Below are 14,795 nucleotides of genomic sequence, written 5' to 3' on the forward strand. Positions count from 1 at the left end.
ATTCAGGTTTTGGCCTTACTTTTAATACCCACAGTCTACTTCTTACTTGTATTTGCATAGTTCCTGTTTTGGAAAACGTCTCTTTTGATTAAACTTTTTTTTCCTTCCTTACATTTTAAATTCTTGTTAAAAGTGAAAAGAGTTATTTGTATATCAGATTTGGATTGTTGCAAACTTGTCCCAGTTTTTTAAGCTATACCATTTCCCTTCTAAGTGATTATATTTATAACTAGCTACACAGTTTTTCTAGTTGTGTGTCTCCATATCCAAGGGGGAAAAAAATACATAAAAAAATATATAAAATACATTTTGAACAAAGTGAAGTCCTGTCAACCCCATATACATTTTTCATGTGCTACAAGAGCTTTTTTCACCCGGCTTTGCAGATCTGTGCCTATAGGATCTACAAGCTTGTATGCCTTTGGCCAGTGCAGCTTTGCAAGTTTTTCCTGATTGTTTTATATGCCTGCAGTTGTCCATTATTTAGAAATATTGTTAGTGCACAAATATAGATTTTGTTTACAGAATCCCAGAACAAAAGATTTGGGAGAGTTTGAGATCATTTTAAAGCACCTTTCAGAAGTAGGGAAATATAATAGCAAATATTTGCCTCTATAACCTGTAATTAATGCCCCATTTTTATGTTATTTATTTCTTAAAGCAACATTTACTGTCTGCTACATAATTTTTGGATTTCGCAACAATCATTAACCCTTTTTGAGTTATAGAGATATTTTTAAGCTGCTTTTATAGAGGTTTGTACAGCAGTAGGGGTAGAGCTCTTGGACGTCTTTATGTTTATCCACCGCCCCCCTCCATTCAGCAGTGGAACACTATCCAGTGTCGGTTTGGGCTTCTACGAACCCCCTAAAGGCAACAGTTGTTTTTTGTTTTTGTTTTTTAGAAATTCTAAATAGAGGGACTCAAACTTAGCTTCGGGAGTAATTCCCATTCTGGTGAAAATGTTATATATCATCTTTCCTTTAAATTGGACGACTGGGATGGTCTTCATTTAGCTGTACCACATTGCATTGGAGTATCTGTACCACACCAACTTCCATAACCACATCTGCTGCACAAAAACAGTTTTTTCACCATGTACCATCTGTATAACTTTTACAACAATAGCATATATCTTTGTGATGCCTATGAAAGTACTTTGGAAGGCGGAAGGGTTGGGGGCCAGTTCAGCAATAGTACCCAAAAGAAAATCCATTGTTAAGCCAAAATGACCTGTCAGTTGTTCAGTCAGTAAAAGCATCTCTTCTGGAAGCACTCACAGTGTTGGTTTGAGCCTCTACGGACCGCCCAAAGGTAACGGATCCAAAGAAGTTAAAAAAGAGCACTTGGCACTCAGTTCTGAGAGGGATTTTTTTTTCTTCCAATGAAGAATTGAATTGAGAAAGCTTTCTGGATGGCAAGCGAAACAATTTAAAACTTGGAAAAAAGTCCAGTGGTTTGTTTTAAACTTTTTTTTTGGAACTTCCTCCAATGAAAAAAATTACATACCAACTTCCCTTCAAATTGGACAGCTCGGATTGGAATTCATTAAGTTGTAACCCATCAAATTGGAACAACAGGACCACACCAAGTTTCAACAACACGACTCATGGAACACAACTGAAAGCTCTTATACTGCCATACTTCCACCTTGTTTGTCTTGTCCCTTGAATAGAAATTTCTTGCCATGCAAAACTAGTCAAGAGTCGGTTAAACATAACCTGGCAACATTATATCCCATTGTTACAGTTGTACCCAATCTTTCTTCAGCTGATTTGGATGATCAACAAGAGAAAATACTGATTTGTTTACCAAAACAGCCAAGCACTGTGACTCATCTGACTGCAACAAAGGAGGGGAAAGCCAAAAATCGATCTAAAATCATATAATTGAATCCATCAAGTTTCAACAAAAAATTCCAAGGATCTGCAGATCTCTTTGACAGAAACAAGCACCATCAACCTTCTCCAGATAAATGATGCAGGGCAAGCAACAGAATACTAAGGAACCGTTCAAAAAAACGATCTGAAGACACCAAAAGTCAGGTCCCAGATAACAAAACTTCACCAAGACGTGAGAATTCCTCTCATCTTCTTGAAGTTAAAACCCCCAACTTAAAAAAAAAAGAATAAAGATTTTATTTCACCAAAATAACCTAATTTGGTTCTGTAACCCCATAAAGAATAAATAACACCTCGGTTCTCAGTGAGGTGTGTTGTTTCCATCTACAGGTTTGCAAAGGATTGGGTTAAAGTGAATAACTTGTTTAACCTATTTGATAGCTCATTTTTAAAGAAATATTGGTAATCATAAACTGAATTTGATAGCGCTGTATTACAAATTAATCAAATTAGAAGAAAATTATTAAAAGATTGGAAAATTACATAATATTCTTTTTATTATAGACTTTAAAACAACACAATTTTAACATAACTTTACAATGTGGTCTGTTTTTATTACATTATTTTAAATATCAGATGTTATGAACAGTTACTCAGTGTTGGGTAGCATTTTTTGCAAATACCAGTAGCATTACTCTTACTTCTGTCAACAAGTGACAGAGAAGTGTGACAAAATCAATCGATTTATTTACCCGCTTCACCATGTCCGGAAATCAATGGAAGTCAATGGGTGTCAGCATATAGTCCTGACTTCACATAGCAAAATCATCATGTGTGTGTGTATACATATATAGATGTGTATATGTGTGTAGTGACCGTGTGTATGGGCCATGCATTGTACATAATACAGTGCAGTCTCCTTGTCCCTGTATGCTCCCTGCAGAAAAACTACCCCAAAGCATGATGCTGCCTCCCCAATATTTCACAGTAGGGGGGGTGTTCTTGGGATGGTACTCATCATTCTTCTTCATCCAAAGACGGTTAGTGGAATTATGACCAAAAAGTTCTAATTTGGTCTAATCTGACCACATGACTTTCTCCCATGACTCCTCAGGATCATCCAAATGGTCATTGGCAAACTTAAGACAGGCCTTAACATGTGCTGGTTTAAGCAGGGAATCTTCCGTGCCATGCATGATTTCAAATCATGACGACTTAGTTTATTGCCAACAGTAACCTTGCAAACAGTGGCCCCAGCTCTAGTTGGGTCATTGACCAGTTCCATCTTGTTGGCCATGTAGTTCTGGGCTGATTCCTGTCCTTTCTTTGGATCAGTGAGACCCCATGAGTTGAGATCTTTATCGGAGCCCCAGTCCGAGGGAGATTAACAGTTATGTTTAGCTTCCATTTTTTAATGATTGCTCCAACAGTGGAACTTTTTCCACCAAGTTGTTTCGCAATTTCCCCGTAGCCCCGTCCAGCCTTGTGGATGTGTACAATTTTGTCTCTAGTTTCTTTGGACAGCTCTTTGGTCTTGGTTGTGACCACAGGTCATTAATTCCTACTGCCACCAGACTCTATAATACTGCACTATAACCACAATAACTCCTGTAACAACCACTGTGCAACTATATTATATATCTTTTATTTATTGACTGTGCAATATTCTGTGCAATATGCTGACTGTGCAATATATGTAAATATAATAGTCATACCACTACCTCACCATTGTTCCTTACCTACTACACTTTAATGTAAAAGTCAACCCACCTGTATAAAAGCCATCCTGATTGTACATATGTCACCTCAAACCTCTGTGTCACTCCCTTGTATGTTTTATTGCTTATTTTTATTTTTCGTTTTTTCATTGTGTGTGATACATGTACACTTGCACCTTAATTCTTATTATCTCGATATACTGTATATACAGTGCTTGCTTGTTTATTTTAAATGCAACGCACCCCTCCCTCCTTGCACCCACCTTAATTAATAACCAAACAAATAACCAACCAATGAAACCCCCGGCAGAGAAATAAAGAAAACCCAACCAAACCAAGCTAGGTCAGGGACAGAAAGAAAGCTAACAGACAGGTGTTCAAATACTTATCAGCAGCTATATCCTACTAATAAATAGTTAAAAAAATATATATTTGGATTTGTGGATTTGTTTCTTTTAGATTATGTCTCTCACAATGGACATGCACTTTTGATGACAATTTCAGACCCCTCCATGATTTCTAAGTGGGAGAACTTGCAAAATAGCAGGGTGTTCAAATACTTATTTTTTGTATGTATTATTTTTAAATGAAAAGAGTAGAAGAAGGCATTACATCATGAGTTTTCTAATTATGCGGTCACTTGTGGCTAAGATACAAAACTGCAGAACGCAATTTTTTTTGTTTTTTTTGTTTACAAACAAAAAATTGATCATGAGACTTGTGTATCAGCCAAGCCATCTCAATAAAAGACTCCTGACCTCCACCATATTGAACGGTCAGCAGTTGCTTTTTAACTGAGTAAAATCTCCATTAGGATTCATTAGAGCCTCTAGTAGGATATGTCCTGAGTGCATGATCCTCACCACTCAACAGCTCCTCTTTTCTCCTCTGGCTGGTACCATATGTCACCTTGCTTAATGCTTGTGCAAAGAATAGATAAAGAATCCCTAATCTGTCACTTATTTGATTTCTCATTGTGGTTATTCCACTCTACATATATGTTTTTATGTTTTACTACAATATTCCAGTCTTTTTTTCCTGAACCGACACCTTCTTTTTATTTTGTTTGTTGTTTTTTTCTTCCTGAAACCCAATTTTTCCCTATGTGTCTTTTGGGATGATATAAAGTGACCAATGACATCCCACTGCAGCCGTTGCCATGGTGATCTGTGACAGTGGGAAGCACCACCCAAGATGAATGGGCCATAAAAGTAGTAACAGAACAGCAAGGGGAGTGTAGAAAAGAAAGGAGCTTTAGTCCCACAGCTAGATGGAGAAAAAAGAAATGGGGCAAGAAATGTCATGAATTTTAAATAGTATATAGGTAATCAATATCCCACTCTAATGCAGACACTTAATATGCTTGTTTTTGTATTTTTTTCTAGCAGTCACAGTATAACACACTGTTTATATATCTTGCGTTTGTCACTGTGAAAAGAAATGCTGTCTATGAGCATTTTCCTATTCAGATTGTTTTGACCTTCATGTACTCTCTTCAAAGTATTAATCTAAATGTATGAGTATGAGACCACTCATGGCCATGTTTATTTTTTTCTCTTTTACTTTATTCCATCAGGCTAAGTAGAGTTATGTCCAAAGAAGCTCTTCCAGTTTCAAAAATGTTTGTTTCTCCAATTTGTTACACATCTAAAATGTTATGTAAGTAATTTCTAAGGGGAGTTTATATGAAACTACATATTTTTTTTTTCTGTAAGAATATATGTCACATGCCATCATGTCAAACCATGATTTGCACAGAGGCTTTGCTGCCATCACTCCTTCTTGATGTACAAACACATGACAGTGACACAACTTTGCTCACATGTGATGAGCTCATCGAACGATTCAGCACCTGTAATCTAGAATGGAGATCGACAGGTACAGGTTTTTTTTTAAGGCAGACGCTGATCATTTTTACACCAGTCTATCCGATCCCCAAAATGTGCAGATGATTACTTTATTTTAATAGGTTTAAAATAAACAGCTTCACCTTAATTGATTTTTCAAGCAATGACTGCCGAATGCACTAATTAATCTGCTGATGCTGATAAAAATGCAAATATCACCCAAAAATATTTACCAGACGATGTATCAGTCGATCTCTACTTGAAAAACCCACATCAAGAGAAATCATTATCACCCTTTTCTCAGCGTTAGTTTTGTTTGTTGCTGACCACACATTTAAAATAGAATGAATTGCAAGAACATGTTTCCATTTCAAAAGGGGACTGAGATTTCACACTGTGATTTATTTGTATGAGTGAAACACTGCCTACATGTTTCACTCTAAACCCTTCAACTAAATTTAAAGGGGTGCATGTTGTCACTAATGGCCCCTTTGAGATGCATCCTCGATGACTCACCTGATCTATCGCCGGGCAGATTTATTCCTAATATTTCCGATGGTACAGTCAACAACATGGTAATTGCTCGGTGGTGGAGATGTCACTGAAAATATGAGCATATTAAAAGCACAAGACATCAATTAGAGTTTAATCGATGCTTTACCGAAGCCACAGTGACTGTCCAGGCCAAGCAGTCAATCTACACTGGAGCACCTGATCTCCACTTCATTTCAGATGCCTACTTTAATTAAACGCAAGCCAACAGCAGGGAAGCAGTGTTATTAGCAGGATTACTGCTGCTGTCTCAGAGGGGGTCATGTTAGTGGATTATGTTTAGGTTTATTCCTGTCCAAATCTGTTTTTTTTCAACTTTCCATTAACTGCTGGGTTTCTTTAAGTTTTTACTGCTAAAAAGGAAAACATGAGTATTATTGTGGATTCTGCTATTGTTGCAGTTTTACTAGCTGTATTTAAATAGATGAGGATTTTCTGAAATGAATCAGTGTTGATAAGGATTTAAGCAAAAATAATAAATTGGTTTTGAAAAGTAAAATAACATAGAAAAGCTCTGCCCTAACACAGACTGAATATCTCTGTCAGTGTTTTACCTCCTTCTTCCGGTGTAAAAAAATCTCACAAGTGGGTAACAATTTTTACAGACAAACCAGAATATTTGCATGTTAAATGTAACCAGATGTTTAAGGTTTGGTCAACATTTACCATGCATACCAAGACTAGTAATGATGTTATTATCTGGCTGCTGTGAGGAGGAAAAAAAGTAATATATATATATATGTATGTAATATATATATATATGTATGTATATATATGTATGTATGTATGTATGTATATATATATATATTTTTTTTTTTTACCTTCTCTGGGCAAAATATATTTCCATTTAACGATATTGACCAGATGAAATATCATTTTTAATCATAGATACATTTATTACTTGTTTCTTTGTGCAGAATTTTACAAAAAGTTTGATGAAGTGATATTAATTAAACAGAGGTAAAATTGTGAAAATGACTAGGAAAAGAACTGACCCATTTATTAATGCCCAATCGTTACATAAGCTTTGAACAGAAACAGAGTTTTTCTGTCAGCTTGCCTGTATCTGACATTTGAGAAACAGGCTGATATAGTGCGATATTATTTTTTTGGCTGATATCTGACCAATTTCTTTTTTCAGTATCATTTATACTCAAATATCGGTACTTTTTACCACTTACTTTTCCCAAAACTGGCTTTTTACTTTTATAGATATCAACAAAAAAGGAAGCAAGTTGTAATTTTGTATCATTTAAGTTAAAATATTTTTTAACTTTTGTAATTAGAAAAAAAAATACTGGTTCTACTTTGTATTTAAGCAAATGAGTTCTGTCAGTATTTTATTTAGATGGGGATCTGCAGTTTTACTTCAGTAAAGAATATGACTATTTTTGACACCTCTGCCAGCTAGAAATTTTTGGACCTAGATCTATGCGCAGCTCTAGAACTAAACTCTTGAAATAGAAGAGGACTCTCACCCACTCCAGAGTTGCCTGTGGGGAGAAGCATTGGATAGGTGTGGGGATACTCACCAGCCCACAGCTGATGTGTGGTGCCTAGATTTGGGATTTTTTCTTTTGAGGAGTGTCGCCTCTTTGCATATTAAGGTTGCAAGAGGGAAAGAAAGAGCCCATTCATCGGTAGGCCACTTGGAGGCATTAGAAATTCTTTCCAAAGTAGATAAATTATGTTTAGTCACCTTCATTGTTGGATTTTATTTTTGATGCCTAACAGTCAGAGTATCTCCCCAAAGTTAAAATTCTGTGCTTCCTGCAGTTTCATTTTTGGTCAAACCTGTATGGATTTTACAAAATGAAAGATGACTGTGGGGTAGGTTTACTAAATGGAGCAGATCTGGATGCCTTGTATTCCTTTAAATGCTGAAGATGGGAAAACATGCTCAATCTGCCCTCCTTGCGCTTGAGCTAGAACTCCCTTCTACCACCAAATGTCAGGTAGCCTAAGCCAAATTGGCTGAAGAATGGCAGCAGGCAGCTGTTGTCCAGATTAAGTTCCCATCATCTCCACCTAGCTATACTGATCTCTCTAAAATAAATAATCTTTATTTAAATATTTTCCAGATATTTTAACAAATGTTATCAGGTGGAATATTCCACATAACAAGAATAACTAACCATTTGACTCATCAACTAAATAATGTCAGTTCAGACAAGTTGTAATCAGACATCTTTTAGAGTGTATTCCTTTCATTTCACAAAAATATGTGTTAATCTAAGGCAAAGAAAAACCCTGAAACGTACTTATCGGCTGCTCCTTTTAACCAGGACTGAGTCGGGGGGGGGGGGCATCTCTATCCATAACTGGTCTGTGCAAGCCTGTTCTTGTCTGATCTAGAATCCTTAAATTAGCTTTTTTCAAATTGGGGAAATGAATACAGATGAGACTGGGACAAACAAACCAGAATATTAGCTAAAAATAATAGACTACACTCTCAGGGGAAAAGTGTTTTCTCACTGTTTTCTCTCATTTGCAAATTAAAACTAAAGCGATCTTGGTAAACCTATGTTATGCTTGGCATGTTTTTTTACTGATTAAAACGGATTTCTTTACAGACATTTTGTTTTGCTCCTCTGTTCCATTTTTGTGTATTCTAAGAAAGGGAAAACATGGGTTCTGTAAACCTAGTAAACCTAAATTTTATTAGCATGGCTGAGGGAACAGAATTGCAATGATGTATTTCATGCTCAAAATTGTGTAACATGAAAATTTGCAGTGTGTAAACATATTAAATAGAATTATTGTCCTACTGTATGGTGCGTTTTGTATTTTTTTTTTCTTTTATTGAAATTGGCTTTGTGCAAGTAAATCTTAATCAGTAAATCAATAAATAGATTTACAGTAGACACTAATGAAATTTGTTCCATTTCCCATCTGCCTCCTCCATTTCTCTTTTGCAGGCAGTGTTGCAGCAAAAGGATGCCGCTGGTTAAGCGCACCATCGAGCCCAGGCACTTGTGCCACACGGTACTGCCTAGGAACATCAAGAATGAGCTGGAATGTGTGACCAACATCTCCTTGGCCAGTGTCATTCGCCAGCTCAGCAGCCTCAGTAAGTGAAACTTTACACTCATTGTTTAAAATAATAATACATACTTCTCTTGATATTGGCTAATAGTTTTGATAGGGGCAGTTCTTGTAAGAAATCTAAGCTGTTCATTGAAATGCAAAAATCAATCTATAAATGTGCACCCGTTTCTTTTTTCTTTTTCCCAGAACTCTATCTTTGGAAATGAAAAGCAGCATAAACCTGCTGATTTATAAACCCATTTTTAAATAACTTATAAAATAGAGTAGGGCTAGAACTAACAATTATTTTGCTAATTAATTAATCTTCTGATTATTTCTTGGATTAAAGATTTTTATCAGGATTAAACATAGTGAATCTAAAACTTTTCCATTTGAGGAGTCTTGGGTAGGAAAATATTGACTAATGAATAGTTTTCTATTCTTTTTCAATTTTGGTATAATTTCTCTGTCAGCTAAAGGCATATTTTAGAGTCTCTATACTCCAGTTAATGATCAATTACTAAATGAGTTAACAGTTATCTCAATAATCTATTAATTAGTATTGCAAAAGGATTTGAAATTCCCAGCAAGGAAAGCAGTTGGAAGCTACCTAAAAGAACTAGAGTTTTCCCCCTTTTCTTCTTAGAGTTACTCTTACACTGTTTATGTATCATGATAGAAGATTCATAATCATTGGGAAATATGAGATTTTCCCTTCTAATGTCTTGCTTAAACAGTATACTGATTTCCCCAACCTTAAATTAAATATATATAAATGTGATGTTATAATAAACTCTTTTTTTTCATACAATATTTTGTGGCAGCCGCTGCAAATATAACATGAAGAATTAAAAGTAATGGAAAATATGACACAAATTCATATACATTACAGCAAACATCTTACACATTAAAAAGTTGTTCAATAAATGACAAATTATTCCAGAGGATTATTTTTTATAAAAAAAAAAGAAAAACGGTAGTGCAACTGTATTGGCATGCAGTAATGACTGCTGTCCCTCATATTTGAAAACAGAAAACCATTATTTACCCTCTCATTGACCTGTGATGGGATTTGTTTGAACAGCAAAATAATGTGTAGCAATCCCATATGTACCTCTTGCTCTCGAGGTTTGCAAAAGTAATTGATTTATTGTCAGAACTGTTACTATGAGTGATTTTATCTCATATTTTTATGCATACAGTAAATAATACCATATTGACTAAACCTTAGTAATATTCCCAGGTCTAAATTTCCCCTGCAAATAAGAATGAATAAAGACCTGACCATGAGATAAATGTTTAGACCTCAGAGCCAGTTAGCACCGCAATGTGTCACATGAAATAGTTAATATTTGGCTACAGAAAAAAAAGCCATATAAAACTTAAATATTTGAAAATATGTTGATATATATTTTTAAGATGTGAAAGATAAATATTTAATCTTTAATCACGAATAAAACTGATTTGTTTTTCGGATTGGTGACATATTTCAGCCCTAGGGTGGAAAAATCTTTGGCCTCTCGTTAAAAGTTGTACAAAAAGTAAGCCTGTACATGAAATTCATCCATCCATCCACCCATCCATCCACTTTCTTACATGCTTACCCCAAGTGGGGTCGCGAGATCGCTGGTGTCTATCTTCAGCTGTCTACGGGTGAGAGGCGGGTACACCCTAGACAGGTCGCCAGTCCATTGCAGGGCAACACAGAAACAAACAGGACAAACAACCATTTACACACACACACTCACACTTAAGGGGACTTTAGAGAATCCAATTAACCTAACAGTCATGTTTTTTGGACTGTGGGAGGAAGCCAGAGTACCTGGAAAGAGCCCAGGCATGCTCAGGGAGAACATGCAAACTCCATGCAGAAACACCCCAGGCTGGGAATTGAACCCAGAACCTTGTTGCTGCAAGGCAGCAGTGCTACACACTGTTCCACCGAGCAGCCATTACATGAAATAATGTTTTATTTTTATAGTGTTTAATGTTTTTTGTTGTTGGAATTCATATAAATATACTGGTGTGATAACTTGGTATTTGTTTGATTGGTTTTTGCTCTATGTCTATTTTGAATTTATAGCCCCCCTTGGAGAAAAGCCGCCACTGCTTCAGTATCTAAACATCTAAAATAAGCATCACAGTTGCCTGGATGCACAATGTTTTACTATGAACCACTCTGCGTCCCACAGCGCCTACCATTTTAAGCTGGCCTGCTCTACTACAGAAACACCCAGTCACCACTTTGTTTCTTCACATCTCAATAAAAGAAACCTCTGAAACTATAAAAACCGAAACACAAGAAAAGCAGCATGGTGTGCTTTGATTGTGTTTGACAAAAGCATTTGCAATGTCTAACCAACAGATCCACAGTACATGTTACAGACTATCAAGGTCTCCTGAGTCAGTTTAGGGGAACAATAACTGACAGCTACATTCAAAGGAAAATGTTCTACAAAAGCGAAATGATTGCTCTGAACAATAGAGTAAACATTAGAAATCAGCTTTGACACAAAGCAGGTGCCTTACAGATACAAAGTAAGTTTTGTATCTTTTAGATAAATGTGACTTTTACATTTATTTGGAATCATTAACTGAATTTCTTTAATCATTTTTGCAGGTAAATATGCAGAGGACCTTTTTGGAGAGCTGTTCAATGAAGCCCACTCCTTCTCTTTCCGGGTCAACTCCCTGCAGGAGAGGGTGGACCGACTCTCCATCAGCGTCACGCAACTGGACCCCAAAGAAGAAGAATGTGAGTTTCATATTGATTCATCCATCCATCCATTTTCCATCATGCTTATCCCAAGTGGGGTCGCGAGGGGTGTTTGTGCCTATCTCTAGCTACGGGTGAAAGGCAGGGTACACCCTGGACAGGTCTCCAGTCCATCGCAGGGCACATATTGATTCAGAGCTTTGCAAAATTATTCAAACCCTTTGATTTTTTTTTCCTATTTAAACTGCTGAGTATTATCTTTGATTTTATGGGACTTACAAATGCAATGAAGTGCAGACATGAGTAATAAAAAAAAAAACACATGGTTGGCATCCGTTTGCATTTAATTCTCCTAGCCAGTGTTGTTGTAAATCTTTTTGGATTGGTCTCTACCAGCCTTAAATTTATTTTTGTAACATTTTTTAAGTCCAATCGTACTTGGCATTTCAAGCATAGTGTAGTTGCTTTGACGCTTGCTTGTCAACCCAAACAGTCAAGTTTGCTGCTTGGTCCTGTCAAGAGTTTCATTTTGTGGAGGAGTGGTAGTTGCCTAGTGGAGAGGCTGCCAGTTCAAACTACAGAATGGCAAATCTGGGCCCCTGAGCAAGACCCTTAACGCCACTTGCTCCTAAGGTGTTAAACAATGCAAGGGATAGATGGATTGTAAAGAACATCTTTTACTTTATCATACAAACAGCTAAAGGTGATTATATTAATAGGAAAACTTATGTCTAAACCTGCTTTCAAGAATCCCAATGGGATTCAGGTCTGGAACCCAAGTCGAACAATTTAACACATGGATATCTTCCAATCTAAACCATTTTATTGTAGTTCAAGTTGTATGTTTAGGTTCCTCAAGGTTCCCAACTGTTGCCTTGTATTTAACTTTTATATTTTTTATTTATTTTAATTTTTTTTAAAGAAACTAACCAGTTTCTGTTCTATCTTAAATCTGTACTTTTAGTATGATGCTTCCACCCCTTTGTACCTCAGTAATGATATTCTATTAGATTATTTTGCCTCATATGATGAAATAGTTGTTGGCCAGAAAGTAGAGTTATGTTTTCGTCTGACCAGAGCTTTGTCTTCCTCATGTTTGAATTCATGGCTTTTCCACATTGTTGTAATGACCAGCTTTGTCGAGTGTTTCCATTTAATAGTTGTCATGTCCATAGATTTTCCTACCTGAGTTGTGGATCTCTACTGCTCCTCCAGAGTTACTAAGAGTCATGTGACTGCTTCTCTGATTTATGCTTTCCTTCCCCAATCTGTCATTTTATTTGGAAGATAACTACTTTGTAAATCTGTATGGCCATCAAGAAGCTTTTAAAACCTTTGTATCATAAGTTCCATCAACAGTTATGCTTTTTGTGTTGTTTTTAACCTAAAATCCTAATGAAATACTTAAATGTGTTTTTGTATTGTGCCAAAATGAGAAAAAGTAAAAAATTAGAAACATCTTTAAAAGACTCTTTACACATAACCTATGCAAATCAATTCCTTTTATCTAGACAGAGCCTTTTAGAGCATGTTTTCTCAAGGCACTTTACAAAGAATTCAGTTAAATAATACAAGCAAATTGAAATAGAGTAGAAAACTTTTAACCAATCTATTATTGTTGTTCTTTTAATTCAAAACTATGTCTTCAATTCTATTTCCTCTTGGAACCAATAAATCATTGTTAAATTTAAATTAAACTAGTAGAATTAGACAAAGCCATTCATTTATATAAGAAAAATGACTTCTAAAGGCTTTTCTATGATATTGCCAGAATCTTCCGTGAGTTTTAATGGCTCTTACTGAAGGAACAGGTAGCTATAAGAATCAGATTTTATCTGCTATGGTAGTAAAACCAGTTCCAGTTTGAAACATTGCTCTCAAGTTTCTGTTTGACTTGCTGCTCATTTACTTGATAAATGTGTTTTCCTTCTGTGAAGAGGATCTTTGGGATCTTTGTTGTGAGCAATAAAAAGAAAATGTAATAATCTGTGTCCTCTGTCAAGTAAGCCAGGTTATCCAGAGAGAGGAGAGGCAGAACGACAGGATAGAGTTTCGGGTTGAGTCGGCAGTGAGTGTACAGTAAAGAACATGGGGAGAATCGCAGTGGTGTAATACCACGCTCCAAGGCACTGTATCGATTTCCCTTGGGCCTGCAGTGTGTTTAAAGCTTTGTTCAATGCCACTTTAACTGCTTCCTTGTCACTGACAGAGTAAAATGCTCTCCGGTTATGGCCTTTTTGAATGCAACTAGAGGCATCCCTTTTTCATAAAGCAATAAACTGTATGATATTGTGGACTCTGGATGTTATAACCTGCATGCTTACTGTACCTCCACCCTTCTCTCTTTTCAGTCCCATCTCCAACCCATTCATGTCCACCATTTAAACCAGACATTTACCAACGATTGAAAGAAAAAGATGGAAAGTTTATTTTTTTACTGTTATTCTTAATATAAAAATAAAAAGGTTTATGTTTAAGATAATTTAATGTTGTCAGAAAGTATTTCCTGAAATAAAAAGGAAGGAAAATAAGAGACAATCTATTATATATCTGATATTAGGAAGTTTCTTTCAATAAAGATTCTATTATATCTTTCTGCAATTTGGGATGGTCAAGATCAGGATATCAGGGTTTTGTAAGCTTCCTATTGGTTTACTTTCAACATTAATTTGATAAAGATTTTTAAATGTATTTAAAGCCATTTCCTCAAACACATTACTTTCTATATTAGAGCATAAAAAGATCAAAGGTTATCAATTGAGATCCGTAAGATTCTTGATGATCTTCCCAATTTTCGACAATCCTTGGCTTCAAATTCCAGATAGCTAGCCAAAGATGCCAAGTTTGTCTATTTAAACAATCATATGGAGTTATAAATAGCCTGAGGATGTTTAACCTTCATACTGTGCAGGAAAGAGACTGGTTCTATGCCCAAAAGCAGAAGACCTTGCAAAGGTACTGGGTAATGTTGCAAGAGAGCTGTACTGTTCAGAGTAAATGAGCCCTATACCAATGTGGGCTAAAAAGCCAACCAGGAGAGAAGAAGCCAGTTGAAAAATTCAAGAAAGAACATTAGATTATAGCAGACAAGGGA

General features: G+C 36.0%; 1 protein-coding gene across 3 annotated transcripts in view; it reads left to right on the forward strand.

The window, feature by feature from the left end:
- Positions 1-14,795, forward strand: part of wasf1 (WAS protein family member 1) — a 69,754-nt gene that overhangs the window by 18,837 nt on the left and 36,122 nt on the right. For all 3 annotated transcript variants that reach the window (XM_015376780.1, XM_015376782.1, XM_015376781.1), the window contains exons 2-3: positions 8,877-9,028; positions 11,606-11,740. In XM_015376780.1, coding sequence (XP_015232266.1) covers positions 8,896-9,028; positions 11,606-11,740 — 268 coding nt within the window. In that variant the 5' untranslated portion in view covers positions 8,877-8,895. The remainder of the gene's footprint in view (positions 1-8,876; positions 9,029-11,605; positions 11,741-14,795) is intronic.

This window comes from Cyprinodon variegatus, unplaced genomic scaffold (genome assembly GCF_000732505.1).
Source record: "Cyprinodon variegatus isolate N-32 unplaced genomic scaffold, C_variegatus-1.0 Scaffold141, whole genome shotgun sequence".
NCBI lineage: Eukaryota > Metazoa > Chordata > Actinopteri > Cyprinodontiformes > Cyprinodontidae > Cyprinodon > Cyprinodon variegatus.